General features: G+C 40.4%; 1 protein-coding gene across 3 annotated transcripts in view; it reads right to left on the reverse strand.

The window, feature by feature from the left end:
- Positions 1–18,871, reverse strand: part of LOC121289009 (xenotropic and polytropic retrovirus receptor 1 homolog) — a 355,844-nt gene that overhangs the window by 123,835 nt on the left and 213,138 nt on the right. For all 3 annotated transcript variants that reach the window (XR_005945478.1, XR_005945477.1, XM_041207881.1), the window contains exon 4: positions 7,290–7,510. Coding sequence is in view for 1 of the 3 variants with exons in the window: in XM_041207881.1 (XP_041063815.1) it covers positions 7,290–7,510 (221 nt within the window). In the remaining 2 variants the exon portion in view is untranslated. The remainder of the gene's footprint in view (positions 1–7,289; positions 7,511–18,871) is intronic.

An 18,871-nucleotide genomic window follows, 5' to 3' on the forward strand; every position in this document is an offset into this window, starting at 1 on the left:
ACACACTTGCCCCAGATGTTTAAAACCCATGTCTCAATCACACTGTCACGCATGTAAAGATAAGATCCAGATGAAGTTAAAGCCATAATTATAAAAATGGAATTTATAACTCAAACTCCATGTCAATGTAGGCCTGCTGTCTACTTAGTCGAGTTGATAATTCAGTTGGAGTGAATGTCTTTTAGAAACAAAGGATTCTCATGAAGCCTCTTGTAGGTTCTCGGGTGGACTTGGAAGCTGGAACAAGTATAATACGTTGGCTGCATTAGAAGACTTTCAGCCTTGATGGTTTAGCTATTGCAGATGTTTCAGATGTATATGGTGTTTCAGATGTTTTTCTCCTGGAATTGCTTTATTAAGGGTATTTTAAACTGCAGTCCCTGAAAGTTAGATTCAGTTACATGGCTGCAGGGCTAACACTTCTGGGGCTCAGACCAACATAATACGATGGCAGTAGACAATGGTCATTCACTCTTATATCCACCCCAACTGAGCTCGCATACTCTTCTTTGTTCAATATGGCACTCGGAGACCAACAGTCTAGAGATCCCATATTCCTCAAACACTGGTTCATCCTTACACAATGAAATACACAAAGTTCACAGATGGCTGCCAAGTGTCCTTAATTCAGGTTCATATTTAACTAAATATTGGCCATAGAATCGAGTGCTGACCAGTTTAAATGCCCATAGTCACATGTTAAGTTGCAGCCACCTTAACAGAGTTTGTGGCCTCTTTCAAAAAATGTTCTTACAGTCCATAATATCCAATATCCTCATGCTTGTATTGAGTGTGACAACCACTTTATAAGGAAATAACAATTTTACTGCTAAAAGGAACTGATAATTATGAAATTGTGATCTGAATGAACCTTCGCGATTTCTGTGGTTACTGATTCTTACAAGACCTCTGACTAGTCTCCAAATATGTGTGTGTAAAGAAATGGGCTAATTATAATGCAATAAAAAGCCATATATGTTGATCTATACCTTTTCTTTTGAGTTTGCAGATAACCACCAGTTAGTTTACTATAAAATGAAAAAAATATCAGTCAGGGTTTTCATTCCTGGTCCTTATCATGGAAGCCCAAGCTCATGTGGGAATATCAAGTGTGGTTGGGGTTTAGTGAGCAGATCCTGCACAGTTAAGTGCCCAGTGCCACTATATGGACTCATGTATGAGGAAGGGCCTACACAGGCAAGTTCGAAGGCTGCTGGTACTTCTGCAACTCCAGCAAGAAAACTTTAGGAAAGACTAGGATTTACTGGGGCAACAAGAAACAGAGAAACTTCTGAGCGCAATGATTTCCTTGGTCTCATTCTATTTCTTATGTGCCTGCTGCCCCTCACTGATATCATCCAAAAACAGAGTGAGGTTCCACATGTCTATGATGACACCCAAATTTACCTACCATCATCTCTCTTGACCTCCCACAGTGTGATTTGCTATGCTGCTTATACAGCATCCAGCACTGGATGAGCAAAAATTTCCTTCAACTAATTGAAACTAATTTCGCCCCTGTCCAAATATTTTGAAGACCAAAGCTCTTGTCTTAATTTCCTGTCACAAACTTACTTCAGTGGCCAATGATTCTATCCAGCTCCCTGGCCCGTAGGCTGAACCAGACATTCATAACTTGCTGCCCTACTTGACTCTGAGCTGAGCTTCTGACTCCATATCCTCTCCATCACCAAGACCTCCTGCTTCCAACTTCCATCACTGGCTCCCATTCCTACCTCAGCTCATCTGCTGTTGAAACTGTCAGCCAAGCCTTTGTTACCTCTAGACTCAGCTATTCAAATGCTCTCCTGACCAGCCTCCCATATTGCACCCTCCATAAACTTGAGTTCATCCAAAATTATGCTACCCACATCCTAAGTGGTGCCAATTTCACCCATGATCCCTGTGCTCACTGCTCTACATTAGCTCCCAGATTGGAAACGCCTACATTTTAAAATTTTCATCCTTGTTTTCAAATCCCTTCATGGCCACACTCCTGCCCATCTATGCAATCTCCTCTATTTCCAAAACTCTGAGCTCTCCAACTCTGGTCTCTTGTGCATCCTTGATTTTCATCACTCCACCACTGGTGGCCATGACTTCACCTGCCTAGGCCCTAAGCTCATGAGCTTCCTTCCTAAACCTCTCTGAATCTCTACCACTCTCCTCTTTCTAGACAGTCCTTAAAATCCACCTCTTTGGCCAAGCTATTGGTTAACTGTTCTAGTATTTTGTGGATTGGTGCCAAATATTGTTAGATAATGTTTCTGCGAAGTGCCTTGGGACAACTTACTATGGTAAAGATACTAATAGAGGCTAAGCTGTTATTGCTGTAAGAGTTACTGATAAAAGGATTCCATGGGTATTACTGTATTTATCTCACCGAGATGCTGGAAGCATTCCACAAAAGACTAAATCTTAAAAACTGAGTGGACTGTGCATGTCAAGACTTTTAAAATAATTTTCATATACCAGAGCAAAAAACATTCTATTCATTCCCTCAATAGATAGATTACATGTCAAATGCTGAAAGCATTGCAGTATTGGCATTTTTGAAATAATTTTTTTTAGAGAAGACGTGGTTGCACCCAAGGCACAATAATATAAGCACTGCTAAAGTACACAGTAAACTGGCCAGTGCGGCAGCATGTCAACACCGCAGAATGCCACTGCATTAGGTGCGTATAATTCCACAGATACAATTCAGCAGATCATGGGGCCACAAGCAAAAATGCAAAAAACACCTTCAAAACAACCACCACTGTTTGTCAGCTTTGCAGTCTAGGACCCTGGAAAGATACAGGTGGCATCTGTGTGGACTGAAGTTGCGCAAAGTAAGATTACAATGCTGGTGTGCAGTCAGCAAATTAGTACAGAATATTGACCAACTGATTGGTATGTTGATCCTGGCTTGATGGTCAATGTCTCTGGGCATTTGTGTAATCTGTTTGTTCAGAGAATGGTCTGCAGAAGACAGCAGCTATAGATTCAGGAAAATTGACACATTTGTTGAAGCAATTCCAATCAAGATGCTCACTCAGCAGGATGTCAGCACTCATTGCAATTGTAAAACTCACATTTAAAGCAAGAAGGGGAAAACTTTCGGAAAACTGGCTTTCAAATTGTAGCTACAAACTTAATTCTTTAATAAGTATAATGTCAAATCAATACAGCTTTTAACAATGTTGTATGATAAAACCTCACTTCTGATCAATATTGTGCCAGTTTCACAAGTTAGGAGTAACAGTACTAAACATTTCTGATTTCCTCTGCAAAATTCATCTCTCTGTCACACAAAGTCCTATCCACAACTGCTACTCAGCTCTAATACCTCTTCCGCCTGGACAGAATACAAGGTAAGGCACACTATCTGATCTGTGATCCTTCTCTCCCCTCCAGCCTCCTGTGCCCATCACAATCTTTCCTACATGATTTTGTCAAGACAACGGCATTCACTGCTCCTCTGAACTTCCCCCTCTCAAGCCTCCCAAACCAAAAATGTGCTGAATCGCCTCACTGTGCCCTCAAAAAACTTATTCCATCACTTCCTCTTGCTGTACCCCATTTTCCCCTCAAGTCTCAAAAACCTGAAACTTAGTTTGATGCTAAAAGCTAACTTGCAATTCCCTGAGCCCGGTAGTTAACTGATGCTCTAAGCTTTTACCTTCACCATCAAAGGTGGGCAGAGGTAAAGGTTTTGACCATGTTTGTTTGTCTGTTTGTCTCTAAACAATATATCTCAAAAAGTAATGGATGGATTTCAACGAAACTTGGCACACACTTAGGGCAAAGGCCAAGGAAGAATTATTAGTTTTTAGTGTAGATGCAGATCCGGGTCCTGGAATTTTTTTTTAAAGGACTCCCGTTAACATTGGGAGATAAGGTGAATTGACTTTTTTAAAGATTGCTGTGGATTGTTTGATTTAGAATGTTGTGGATTGCCTCAGCTTCTGTGGTGGAATCTATCACAGCTGTCAAAACGTGGGCACAGTTTTCAAAGTAGGTTGTTGAATGTGATTTGGTCTCTTCAGTGAGGTGAAAATTATTAATAAAAAGATTTTCTTCCAGCTTTGTAGTTCCAGAGCATCATTCAGGCAGGGAATAGCCTCAAGGAAGAGCTGTGTAATTGTAATAACGTTGAGTTAACACAGCTAGGCGAACGTTGAGTTAACACAGCTAGGTGGAGGTATGTGTTCTGAGTGCCCTCTTCACTTGTTACTTATGAAATAATTTAAAAAAAAATTTCTGTGTTTAGTGCAGTGACCACTCTAGTTCAAAAATGGAAGAAAATTCTGATTAAAGTAAACAGGGATCTCCTTAAACTTTAGGTATAAATAATGCTGGCTTCAATGGAATTTGACAGACTGTCCAGAGTAAACTGGGCAAATCTGTTAATGAGTAATATGACAGAAGATCAGTAGGAAATGTTCAAAAAATGCAAAACCAATTTATACCCCTAAGAAGCAAGAGTTCTACTTCATTAAAAAAAAGTATCATGTACAACTGAAGAGGTAAGGGAAATCAAAATCAACACAAAACAATGTTCACAATTATATTTTAATGAAAAGATGGTAGTCAGGAGAGTTGCAGATCCCTTGAAAACTGAAAATGGTGATAGCCGATGAAAATAAAGAAATAGCATCCATGTTGAATTGAATTTTCAAGATGTTAAAGGGAACAGATAGGGTAGAAAAAGAGAAATTATTTGCTCAGGTTGGCGATTCTAGAACCAGGGGGCATAGTGGAAGGTGCTGAGGGAGCCAACAAGAGAGAAAAGCCTACCTGACCTCATCCTCTCCAATCTATCTGTCACAGATGCATCTGTCCATGACAGTATTGATAGGAGAGACCACCGCACAGTCCTCGTGGACAGGAAGTCCCATCTTCACATTGAGGATACTCTCCAATGTGTTGTGTGTTACTGCCATCGTACTAAATGGGATAGATTTTGAACAGATCCAGCAACTCAAAACCTGGCATCCAAGAGGTGCTGTGGGCCATAAGCAGTAGCAGAACTGTATTCGACCACAATCTGTAATCTCATGGCATGGTATATCCCCCAATCCACCATTACCGCTGTGGGATCAACCCTAGTTCAATAAAGAGTCCAGGAGGGTGTGTCAGGCACAGCACCAGGCAAATCTAAAAATGAAGCGTCAACCTGGTGAAGCTAAAACTCAGGACTATTTGTATGCCAAACAGCGGAAGCAGCATGAGATAGACAAAGTAAATGATCCCTCAACTAACAGATCAGATCTATACTCTGCAGTCCTGCCACATCCAGTCGTGAATGGTGGTGGACGATTAAACAACTTAATGGAGGAGGAGATTCTACAAATATCCCCATCTTCAATGATGAGGGAGTCCAGTACAACAGTGCAAGAGATAAGGCTGAAGCATTTACAATCAGCTTCAACCAAAAAGTACCCAGTAAATGATCCATCTTGGTCTCTCCAAGGTCTGCACCAACACAGACCCTTCATCCAACTCGATTCACTTCATGTGATATCAAGGAATGGATATTGCAAAGGCTATGGGACCTGACAACATTTGGACAATAGTACTAAAGATTGTATTCCAGAACTAGATGTGCCTCTAGTCAAACTGTTCCAGTACAGCTACAACACTGGCATCTACCTGGCAAGGTGGAAAATTGCCCAGATATGTCCTGTCCACAGAAAGGAGCACAGATCCAACATGGCCAATTAGCATCCCATAAGTCTACTCTTGATCATCAGTAAAGTAATGGAAGGTGTCGTTGACAGTGCTATCAAGTAGCCCTTACTCAGCAACAACTGGTTCGTTGACGCTCTGTTCGGGTTCTGCCAAGGCCACTCAACTCCTGGCCTCATTACAGCCTTAGTCCAAGCGTGGAGAAAAGAGCTGAAATCAAGAGTTTCAATCAGAGTGACTTCCCTTGACATTAAAGCAGCATTTGAATGACTGTGGTATCAAGGAGCTCAGGCAAAACTGGAGCCAATGGGAATCGGGGGAAAACTCTCCACTGGTTGGGGTCATATCTAAACAAAGGAAGATGGTTGTCGTTGTTGGAGGTCAATCATCTCAGTCCCAGGACATCTCTGCAGAAGTTCCTAGGCCCAACCATCTTCAGCTGCTTCAATGGCCTTGCCTCTATCATTCAGTCAGAAATGGGGATGTTCGATTGCATAATGTTTAGCTGCATTCGCAACTCCTCAAATACTTAAGCAGTCCATGTTCATATCCACCAAGACCTGGACAAGATTCAGGCCAGGCTGATAAGTGGCATGTAACATTCGTGCCATACAAGTGACAGGCAATGACCATCTCCAACAAGAGAGAATTTAACCATCTCCCCAAGACATTCAATGGTATTCATCCTGGGGATTACTATTGACCAGAAACTGAACTGTATCAGTCAAATAATACTGGCTATAAGAGCAGGTCAGAGTCTCGGAATCCTCCAGTGAATAACTCATCTCCTGAATCCCCAAAGCCTGTCCATCATCTACAAGGCACGTGTCAGGAGTGCAATGGAATATTGTCCACTTGCCTGGATGAATGCAGCTTCAACAACCTTCAAGAAGCTCAACACCATCCAGGACAAAGCAGCATACCAGTTTGGCACCCCACCCACCACCAATACACAGTGGCTGTAGTGTGCACCAACTACAATTTGCGCTGCAACAACTCACCAAGGCTCCTTCAACAGGTGTTCCAATACCCTTCACCTGTTTAACAATGTAATTGACAATAAACCTTAATGTAATTGCCAATACTATTGACAATTAGGTCAATGTTAATTTCAAAACTGAATTATAGATTTTTTTGGGATAAGATATTATGGAATCAAGCCGAGTAGCTGGAGTTAAGATATGGATCAGTAATGATCGAACTGAATGGCAGAACAGGCTTGCAAGGATGAAGGCCTATGCTTGTTCCTACATTCTGGCATTGTGGAAACACAGAAAAAAAACCTGCTGCTCACACAGTTTTAAACTCGCTGCTAAGGCGCCACATTTCCCTAGTCATCTTTCATCAGTATGCTGGTAACACCAAGATTGTACAAGACCCTACTCCAAAGAGATTGAGTCTTTTACAGCTTAGGTATTGTCAATATATAGATGGAAGCTGAGCTCATGCCTACAAAAATGTACCATGATTCACTCCCATCTGCTTGCTATCAGGAGAATTCCACAGCCAAAAAAAAGCTGCAGTTTTAAAATTACAGCTGGGACTGCCGACAGTGGGGTTTTTTTTTATACTCTGAGGACGTTTCACTGCCTGCAAGATTGTTAGGTGTTTCTTACCTGATAGTTCTGGAGTAAGATCAGGCTGAGGTAGAACTCGCTGAAGGCTAACTTCAGGTCACGAATGTTCCTATGTTGTACACGTTCTTTATGGGAGAGGGGGAACACGGTCCTTCGCTGGCGCAAGTTGGAAACTGCGTTGCGGTCCATCTGCACTTCAAGTGTTGACTGCAGCTCATTCTGAAGTGTAGCGAACCTGCGCTGAGCTTCGGCAAGCTTTTCTGTAAGGCAAACAAACAACCTCATAAGCAGAACTCCTTTCTCAAACTTGTATTTTCTTCCCAAGAATTGTCCTTACTTCAGTTCCTGAGCTTTTCCTTTATTGTGATCGCTACTTATGAACTCAGCCACACAGCAGCTACTCTTGCTTCAGTGGCCATTATCTGTGAATGCCAGGAACTAGTTTAGCTCTGGATTAAGGAGCCCTAATAATATCTGATGGTATGAGCGAAAAGTGCTCATCCCATTGATGTTGGTTGAGAACAGGACCTGATATTCTCTGTAGTCAGGCTCGCTGCCAATACATATCACTGAGTTTGCATTTGAGTAATGGTGATTTGGACAAGGTGAAATTGACCATCACCCTGGGGGATCAAGGGGAAAGGGAGAAAATGAGAAGCAGAGACAGAAAACAAAATGGTTTGGCTGCAAAGTAATGGTCAAGCAGCCTGCTGATTATGCAAGATGAACCATGAGGCAACAGAGCTCCACCGTCACACTGCTCAAGGAAGGAAAAGATAAAGTTAGGAACTTAGAGTAGGCAACTCACATTCTTACGTACCTGAAATGCATATGCATTCTCTCTTCCTGTACAAGTTGGTAGAAAAATAGAAATAGGAGAAACCCATTAGGTTTATGAAGCCTGCCTGTTTCATAGAGGTGCTCTCCATAACCCTCAACTGATATTCTTCAGGAATCCATGTGTCAGATTGTATTGCCTTCCCTGATAGCTACTCCCAGAACTCCATTAGCCTTGCGCTGTCCACTTTTCTTCCTAACTTCCTATTCATCTCTAAAAACAAAAATTACTCCCATGTAATCCTATGTCCCAAATTTGGTATGTCCTCCAATTTGCCTACGACAGTCAATTTCTTCCCAACCTGGAGATCTAAACCTTTTCCTCAAAACATTACTTATTAAAATGCGAAGCCTATCTTCCATAAAATCTCTTCATACCCCGCTGCTTCATTCTGTCCCTTCTCAAGAATAGTATTATATGAGAATAGTATTATGTGAAATTATTTACTAAACAGAATGACACATGGTACTTCAGATGGAGTCTGACTTACTCAGCAAAAATCAAAGCTGATACTAAGTATAATATGCAAATTCTTGGCTAGGCTTGCATTAAAATATTGCAGTTTTGGGCACTGTTTAAGGAAGATATCAAGGACATAGAGTGTACAATTAGATTTACTAAGAATGTTACCAGGGGAAAGAGACTTTTATTTTGAGCAGAAACAAGTGTTCTTTTCTTTAAGGTGAAAAAATTGAAGAAATCTGATTGAAGTGTTTAAAATTGAGAGGTTTCCATAAGGCAAACTGGCAAAAAATTATTTCCATCATTAAATGAAACAGGACAGATTTAAGACCATGACCAAAAACACGAGGATAGAAGTTAGAAGATTTTTTAATGCAGAGGATTTGATTGGTCAACCTGGAACATTGGTGGGAACAGAATCTAGAGAAACTTTTAAAAGAGAAGTTGATAAAAAAATTCCTAAAAAAAAAATTTGGAATTACAAAAGACTGGTAACAGGACAAAGGGGACAGCTGTTCTGGACAGCCAGGAAAATAATTCATCTGCAGTGGCTCCATTGGGAAGCACGCATGTGAGATTTTTGGAAACAGGCTCAGACTATCATCTTTGGCTGTCAAGGCATGTTTAAAAACCTGCATTCCCAAAATGCGTCCTCCCTAATAATGACAGTGAATCCGTCTACATGTTTTACACTGGATTGGAGGACAAGTTACAATTCGAGCATCACATGTAGCCTTCAAACTTTTAACTACCAAGCCTGGGAATATGGATAACGTAACCAATGACTCATGCTATGATCAGAATAACCAACCCGCCACGATAAAAAGAGTGAACTCTCCTACTGTAAATTTTTAGGGGCAAAATAGAGTGCATGAGAAATATCAGGAAAACAATCCCAAATGGTGGGAACGTATCTCACCTACGTTACAACAATAAATTTATATAGCACCTTTTTTGTAATGAAATGTCCCAAAGCGCTCCATAGGGGCGCTATAAAACAATGTACGACACTGGGCCAGAGAAGGAGATATTAGGTCAGATGACCAAAGCTTGGTCAAAGGGTGGGTTTTAAGAGGTCTCTGAATGAGGAAAGTGAGGTAGAAAGGCAGGGGAGTGTAGGGAAGGAATTTCAGAGCTTGGGGCCTAAGGAAGAAAGAAAAGACCGTCTTTAGATACTGTCTTTAACATATTAAAATGTTCCAATGCACTTCACAGGGGTGTTATTAAACAAAACTTGATATGAGCCACACAAAGAGATATTAGGGCACTTGACCAAAAGCTTGGTCAGAGAGTAATATCTTCAAGGAGGAGAGGGAGTTAGAGAGGTGGAGAGATACAGAGAGGGTTTTCCAGAGTTTAGGCACTTTGCAGCTAAAAGCATGGCCAACAATGGTGGAGCAATTAAAATTGGGGATGTTCAAAAGATCAGAATTAGAGGTGCACAGACACCTTGGAAGGTTGTGTGGATGGAGGAGATTACAGAGATAGGGAAGGACAAGGCCATGGATGGATTTGAAAACAAGGATGAGAATTTTAAAATTGTGATGTTACTTGTCTGGGAGCCATTGTAGGTCAGCGAGTACAGGAGTGATAGGGTAACAGGACTTGCTGTGAGTTGAGACACAGGCAATGGATGGATCTTTGGATAACCTCAAGTTTACGGAGAGTATAATGTGGGAGACAAGCCAGGGGTGCATTGAAATATTCGAGTCTAGAGGCAATTGAAGGCATGAACAAAGGTTTCAGGAACAGATGAACTGAGAAGGGGGGATGTTTGGTAATGTTGCGGAGGTGGAAATATGCAATCTTAGTGATGGCACAAATGTAAGGTTGGAAGCTCATTTCAGCATCAAATGTGACACCAAGATTGTGAACAGACTGACTTAATCTCAGGCAGTTGCCAGAGTGAGGGATGGAGTCAGTGGCTAAGGAACAGGGTTTGGAGTGGGAACTGAAATCAATGGCTTCAATCTTCCCAATGTTTAATTGGAGAAACTTTCTCCTCATCTAGTACAACTACAAAGACTTAACATAAAATGCCCAGTGCAATGCCTTCAAATACAACATGTCAACAAAAACGGTCATACTATTGATCTTTTCTTGGAGAAAATGCATTTCTTGCTGAATTATCAAGGAAGCATAGAAGCAGCAGTACACTGCTTTTTAATGACAAGTGCACTACCAATTTTGTATTCTGCAGTAAATATAAATTAAAGTCTTCACTGCAGAAACTCCACATTAATTATTACAACAGGGAATACTCATAAGTGAGTGCTGAGGCAGAGGCTGTAAGAAATTTGAAGAGGATTTGGACAAGGGTTTAAAAGGAGGAAAATAAAAGAAGATGGGGAAATAGGATGACAGCATAAAGCAAGATAAAGATTTAATATTAGAATGAAGAATTTTCTCAGCTGACTGCAACATACAGCAGCTAATCTCCAAAGTGCCACTGATTTAGAAATCTATTTTATAAAGATTACAGCATGTCCTTGGATTCAGTCTTTCATTACCTTGAAAATTTGGGGCCTTTTTGAGGGAATATTTCAGTTAGAAGAGAGTAATTCTTCAAGCTAATTATTTGGAATTAGATTAACTCAATATTGAACGCAACTGAAACATTGCAACTGAAGTTCACAACTAATGCACTAAGGCCAGACACAAATATGTTAAAGCACTAAAATCTGCTTCATGGTGACGGATGCATTTTCAGCTGCAATGCCTTCCTTGGTAAAATAGACACACTGTCAAGCATATGGGTGAGATATCGGTGAGTGGTCAGTGTCCTGAACAGCTGAACAAGAGACAGCACCCAAGAGAACAGTGAAAAAAAGACTGAATAAATTTCCATTAAAGTAAAAACAGCTCAGCTAAACTATTAATCTGTGGGGTCAGTAACTGATTAAATATTAAACACTGCTTGCTTTTCTTTCCTCTTTGCTACAAGGATTGCTTATACTGGGATCTGTTCGTAGGGAGCTCTGATGAATAGAAAATTAGTTTAAATGTTCTACAATTTTTAGCGAATGTCAAGAGATACAGTACAACTAGGCTGAAAACCTGCTAATCTAGTCAAGAAAAGGAACACTACAGACCAGTTAAACATCAGTGCTTGAAAAAATTAATGATACTGATCATCAGGGACAAAGGTGAGGAGTATCAGTATGAAAGTAATCATACTTGTCAACATGGCTTTAGGAGAAGATGAATGTTGATCGATGGATGCCTGATACTCTTGAGAAAGTCTCTTCTTAGATGAATAATGAAAAAAGTCAGCTGAATTGGTAAAATTTAATTTTTAAAAAGCCTTCGATAAAATTGATCAGGAATTTGGCAAAAGAAAATGCTATTATGGAGTGGTGACAGGATGTTTCGGAAGGGAAGGGCCGAATGCAGTGCCATAAGGGCCCCTTAGTGCTCCTAATCTACATGAATGACTTAGATGCAGAAGCCCGAAGCAAACTAGTTAAATTGCAATGAATATTGAACAGGAGATCTCGAATATTGCTGAAAAGAGAGATATGTGGCTGAAGCTTTTCGTCTTGCACTCACAACATCATCAGGGCAAACGCAAGAATGCCAAATTTCAAACAATCACAACAATTTGTGCAGCTTTTCAGAAATACTGAAGAGGCGATGTAGAAAGTGAAAGAACTTGTATTTATATAGCAACTTTCATGACATCAGGATGCCACAAAGGAATTACAGACAATGAGATACTTTTGAAGTGTAGTCACTGTTGTAATTAGAGTATGCAGTAACCAAACTGCACATAGTAAGACCCCGAAAACAGTAATGTGATCATAAGCCAATAATCTGATGTTAGTGATGGCGCTAGTTGTCACGAAAAGCTGATTACTGCCACGAATTCCTTATGGGCATATTGAACTTTTAAGGAAGACTTGTGTGTTTTAAAGAAATGCAAGGGCACTTGAGCAAAATGCAAAGTGATCACTTTCTGGAAAATTCCTATGCGGATTATACTGACAGACCTGCCCTGAGAGAACACGGAATATCGCACCTGAAAAGTGTCATGACCTTCTTCTTCAAACAGATACACTCGAAAGGGAGAAAGATGCAAAAGAATGAACTTTAACTTCCTGTGATTGCGGAGACAAAGACTGATTACCACGTCTCAGCAGTCATCTAAAATCCACCTTCTGTTGATTTATATCTCTGAATGTGTAAAATGGTCGGAGATGAAAGAAAACAGACTCTGGGCACAAGACATGTTTTTTTTCCCCCCTTACAGGGAAAAACAGGGAAAAATGGGTTAAAAAGCTAGCTGCAGAGCAGTGCAGTGTGTATTGTGTGTGAGAAAGCAAGAAGATGACCAACTAGTCACCCCTGGAGTTGCAGGTGAAGTCTCTCTCTCTCTCTCTCTGTTGCTGGAGGCAAAGTGCAGCAGAAGCCACCATCAAAAAGCTATCCTGCAGAACCAAGTGCCTCCAAACTAGATGCAAAACTGCCAAGTCAACTCTACTGAAATCACCCAACTTAACAGCCACAACATATCACCACCTATGCCTCACGAGCAAGCCAAAGACTGATTTGTATGTTTATTAGGCTTTTATTTGAACTCTTAACTTCTCATTTCTGATCAGTGTGGGTGCATGTTGCGTGTTTATTATTTTTCTCAGGTTTTTAAGTAACTAATCTTACTCTTTTTTTGACTCAAGAAACCCTGGTTAAATTGGCTGCTTCTAAAAAAAATACAGAGATAAAAACAAAAAAACTGCGGATGCTGGAAATCCAAAACAAAAACAGAATTACCTGGAAAAACTCAGCAGGTCTGGCAGCATCGGCGGAGAAGAAAAGAGTTGACGTTTCGAGTCCTCATGACCCTTCGACAGAACTTGAGTTCGAGTCCAAGAAAGAGTTGAAATATAAGCTGGTTTAAGGTGTGTGTGTGGGGGGGGCGGAGAGAGAGAGAGAGAAGTGGAGGGGGGGTGTGGTTGTAGGGACAAACAAGCAGTGATAGAAGCAGATCACCAAAACATGTCAACAACAATAGAACAAAAGAACACATAGGTGTTAAAGTTGGTGATATTATCTAAACGAATGTGCTAATTAAGAATGGATGGTAGGAGACTCAAGGTATAGCTCTAGTGGGGGTGGGGAGAGCATAAAATATTTTAAAATATTTAAAAATAATGGAAATAGGTGGGAAAAGAAAAATCTATATAATTTATTGGAAAAAAAAGGAAGGGGGAAACAGAAAGGGGGTGGGGATGGGAGAGGGAGCTCACGACCTAAAGTTGTTGAATTCAATATTCAGTCCGGAAGGCTGTAAAGTGCCTAGTCGGAAGATGAGGTGTTGTTCCTCTGTACTGGGAAAAGGTATCCATGGGGGAAGGGAGCTCTTTTAAATTAACCTCATTGCGAACAACTGAAGGGATTGAAGAAGGGAATCTAGCTCATTCCTCCTCACCCAGAAGCATAACAAAATTGGGGTCCCATTCAGGAAATTAACAAATTGGAGGACCTCACCCGGGGACCGGTCATAACATAGTTGAGGAATAAATTCTGACCAGGGCCAAAAGGAGAACCCCCGCTCTTCTTTGAATAGTGCCGCAGGATTTTTTTCCTTCCATCTGAGGGCAAAGATAGTGTCAGTTTAACATTTCATCCAAAAGGCAACGCCGCCCAAGAGTGCAGCACTGCATTAGTACGGCATGGAACTGTCAGTTTGGATTATGTGGCTCGAGACACTGGAGTGGGGCTTGAACCCACCACCTTCTGACTCAGAGACAATAGGACTGCCCACTGAGCCATGGTTGACAAAAAAAACTTCAATTTATTTTGCGCTTTTCACAACTTCAGACAGCCAAAGCACTTCACAGTCAATGAAGTACTTTTGCAGCAAAAACAGTAAAATGCTGAAGAAACTCAGCAGGTCTGACAGCATCTGTGGAGAGAGAAACAAAATTAATGTTTCGAGTCCATATGAGCTTTCTTCAAGCACTTTTGCAGCTTAGTTACTGTTACGCAGGAAAATATGGCAACCAATTCATGCACAGCATGCTCAAACAAACAGCAGTTAAATAAATAACTAGATAATCTTTTTTAATGATGCTGGTTGAGGGATAAGTTTTGACCAAGCCACCAGGAGAATTCCACTGCTCCTCCTCTTATAGCACAATGGAACCTTTTTACTCAGTTGAAGGCAGATAGGACATTGGTTCAATGTCTCACCCAAAAGACAGTGCCCTCCGATAGTGCAGCATTGCCTCAATTCTGTTGCTTTTGTTATTACTGCCCTACATTAAATTGAACATGTCTAGTCACCTTCAGCTACTTCAGTGCAGGATTCCCTCATTGTTGCATTGAAGTATCTGAAGGTGAAGCAGAAAGAGATCTGGTGAGATATCAGGTGCTGTTAATTAATTAATTAATAGGACAATTCAGTGTAGGACAGTAATAAGGAAAGCAAACAGAATGTTGAGTTATACTGCTGTGTCAGATGAGTATAAATCAGGAAATAACCTGCTAAAATTGTACAGTGTCCTGACCAAACTGAGGACCATGTTCAGTTTTGGCCACCAAGACACAGGAAGACATTTAAGTGAAACAGAGAAGAGCTACAAGGCTGACCTCTAGCGTCGATGAGGAATATGAGGAAACAATGATAAAAATGGGCCTTCACTGGATTGAAAGACGATGCTCAAGAGGGATCTTATTTAAGTGGACAAGATATTAATGATAAGGATACAGTTAATTCAGAGCACTATTTCATGCTACATTAGGATAGTAGAGCAAGATGCACAGGTAAATTTAGGATAAGATGTCAGGAAGAACTTCTTAATGCAAACAGTGAATACTTAGAATGGCCTTCTGGGTAGGATAGTGCCAGTCTAATGCCTTAGACTTATTCAAGACAACAGTAAATGACTAAGCATAGATAAGCTAAGGGAGGCAGAATAGATATCCTCAACTACATCTAACTTGTGGTCTCAAGAGTTTTAAAGGTCAAAATTCAGTCTGCAAGTTAACAGAGCAGAGTGATATTCCAGTTATGTATAGAATTATACATGGTTAGGTGTGAGTAATAAAGCTGGTGTAATGAGGGATTCAATTATATCTTGAGTCATAAGAGGAAAGCCTGAATGACTTATTGACGTCATTTGAAACCAAAAGTTAAAATTGCAGCATTATTCCTCACTCCCACCCACCTATTATGTTTTTAGATATATAGTATCAATGATAGCTTTATGAACTATCTCTTTGCTAAGAATGCACTCAGGAGCCTTTAGATGCAAAATCAATTTGAAGCACTTAAAAGGAAGACAAATACTCGGAAAATAAGGGTATGAAGGGACATGGAGAAAAAGCAGGCAGCAGATTTTAAAAGATAGAGCTGTCATATTTAACATACAGCAAAGGAAGATTAATGGCTATATGGCTTGTTCCACTTCCTCTGCCTCTCCTGAGCTCCAGAAATGACAAGAATTTCTTGAGTTCTGGTGCCAGAGAGGGAATGAAGAGAAAGCACTCGGGGGCAGCCATAAAAATAAAGAGTTTGGCATCACAATCTACATCAGAGAAAATGATAATGAATGGTTGGGAATAATAAGGTTGAAAAGTACTGGTTGACTTGAGATGAGGTCTAAAATCACAATGGTTTTGCTCCCATATTTAGGATAGCATTATGTTCAGTTATAACAAAAAACACATTTTTGTTAAAATTTCACCTGCCTGGGATCAAACTCAGTATGCTGAGCTTGTGAACAGTTTAGTTCTGGTTGAGAAGAGAGATGGAAAAAGTGTTATGGCTATGGAGTTTATGACAGAATCATGCCTTCAGTTTTACCGATATTTAGTTAGAGGCTATTTTGGTTCATCCAAGACCATATGTTAGCTGATTAGTCTGAACGTGCAGGGACAGTGGAGGGGTCAGTCAAGAGAAAGGTGAAGAGGTAGAGCTGGGTGTCATTAACGTATATGTGGGAGGTGACCTCATATCTTCTAATAGTGCCATGAGTGGCAATGTATAAAATGGGGAAGAGAAGGGAGCTATTTGGGACTCCAGAGGTAATGGTGTGTGTTGGGAAGAGAAGTCATTTCTGAAGATGCTATGGTTGGAAAGTTAAGCAGGTGTGTGATGATAGCAGCTTTGAAAGTTTAAGTTCAAGCAAGGGACAAATCTGTTATTCTGCAAGGACCAACATTTTGCACCTGCATGGGCAGGCAGAGCAGAGAGTCGGAGGATGTGCCATCCAGTTACTGTAGACTTTGAAGGAGATTGGCCTGAGACACACCAATATCAATTTTTTAACAAGTGACTTTCATGAGAATAGAACAAACAATATAGTCTTGCTTGGAAAATAAACTGCTCACTACGCTCACAAAGTACAAAATGTTCAGTTTAGCAGGGTAGACTGGTGAACTAGGCAACAATTTTTGAAGGATTTACATCTTTGAAAATTTAGATGTAAAAGAAAACCTTTTCTTTGACTAAAATCTTCAATCAGCGTAAATATTTAAAAAAACTGAAACTTATCACACACAGTCACAAGCAGTTTAGGGCCGCAATGGAAATTAATAGCTGAACATGCGGATATTGTCAATTATGAAAGATCCTATCAGTCTATCAGTATGCTTTGCTTTACCAAAGGTTCCCTGAGCAGAGGTTTCTTATAAGCCAAAATATTTCCTCTGTTGTTCTAAAATTGAGACACAAACTAATTCCACAATCCTGTGATGCCAATGAAGATGGGTCAAAGCTGGGGCTAAGCATTCTAGCCCCAACTTTCACCACCTAGAGAACATTCTGCACAGTTAGTGGTCCCAGCTTTTGGATGGGACATTAAACCAAGGTCTGCTCTTGAGTGAACATAAAAGATCCTTTTCAAAGAAAACTAGGGCATTTTTCAGTGCCCTAGCCAAAGTTTATCCCTCAACCAATACCCATAAGAAGTTTAATTGGTCACCTCTCTCTTTACTGTTTGTGGAAATGTGCTGCATACAAATTGGCTGCTGCATTTCTCCATGACAATGATCACATTTTAAAAGTACTTCACTTGGCTGTGAAGCTTTGAATCTTAGGTTGTGAAAGATGTTAGATAAATATAAGTTCTTCCCATCACTTAGGCTATCGATGACCACATGTTTGTAAAACATTAGCCAATTCCAGACTCTCAATGTTGGTCAGCTTCAATCGATAATTCACAGTAAACAAAGAACACACATAATCAAACCATGGTATCAATGGGCTTGATACAAGACATAGAAAACCTGATGGCCATTATTTTTGTATGCTCAATCATTAAGATACACAGCTATATGGCTGAAAAGTTATTTTAAACGAGATGTTGGAATTCTCTATTGCACACCAGTCAGAACAATTCCAATGCTTCTAATTGCAACAGACAGTTGTATTCATTTGTCATGTAACATGCATCTCACTAATCCCTGTTCAATAAATTGCCACAGCTGGGCAGATATCCTGCCTCCTTCCTGTATACATCATCTGTTTACAACCCCAGAACTTGAATTACTAAATTATCTGGGTAAATTCTGGATTAGGTTATCTGAAAAATATGCATATTACCCATTCCAATTGTGCCCTGTTCCTGAAACTACTGGGTCACATCAGAGAATCAGATTATCACAAAATTGTTACACAGTGTAGGAGGCTATCCAGCCATTATGTATGCACTGGCTCTCCTAGGAGCAATTTACCTAGTGCCACCCACCTATTTTCCCTCTGTAATCTGCATATTCTACCTTTTCATATAACAACCTAATTCCCCCTTGAATGCCTTGATTGAACCTGCCCCACTACAGCGCATTCCAGATCCTAACCACTCACTGCATGAAAACGTTTTTCCTCATGTCTTAGAAACAGCAAGGGGCAGCAAACATTGGTGGGAGTTGTTTTTAGGCCATCAAACTGTAGTGGTAATGTTGGGCATGGTATAACTCAGGAAATTAGAGATGTAATGTGAGTAATACAGTAAAAATGGGTGACTTCAATTTACACATAGATGGGGTTAACCAAATCAGCACAAATGCTGTGGAGGATGAATTTCTGCAGTGTGTACAAGGTGGGTTGCTGGAGCAGTACATTGAGCAGCCAACTAGGGATCAGTCTATTTTGGATTTAGAGTTGTATAATGAGAAAAGGCTAATGAATAACCTTGCTATAAAGGAGCTTTTGAGAAATAGTGACCATTATATGTCAGAATTTCACATTAAGTTTGGATACGATATAGTTCATTCTGAAACTAGGGTCAAATCTGAAGGAAGGAAATTATGAAGGTATGAGGGGCAAGTTGGCTATGGTAGATTGGGAAAATACACTAAAAGATTTGGTGGTAGACAG

This window comes from Carcharodon carcharias, chromosome 16, assembly GCF_017639515.1.
Source record: "Carcharodon carcharias isolate sCarCar2 chromosome 16, sCarCar2.pri, whole genome shotgun sequence".
NCBI classification, from domain to species: Eukaryota; Metazoa; Chordata; class Chondrichthyes; order Lamniformes; family Lamnidae; genus Carcharodon; species Carcharodon carcharias.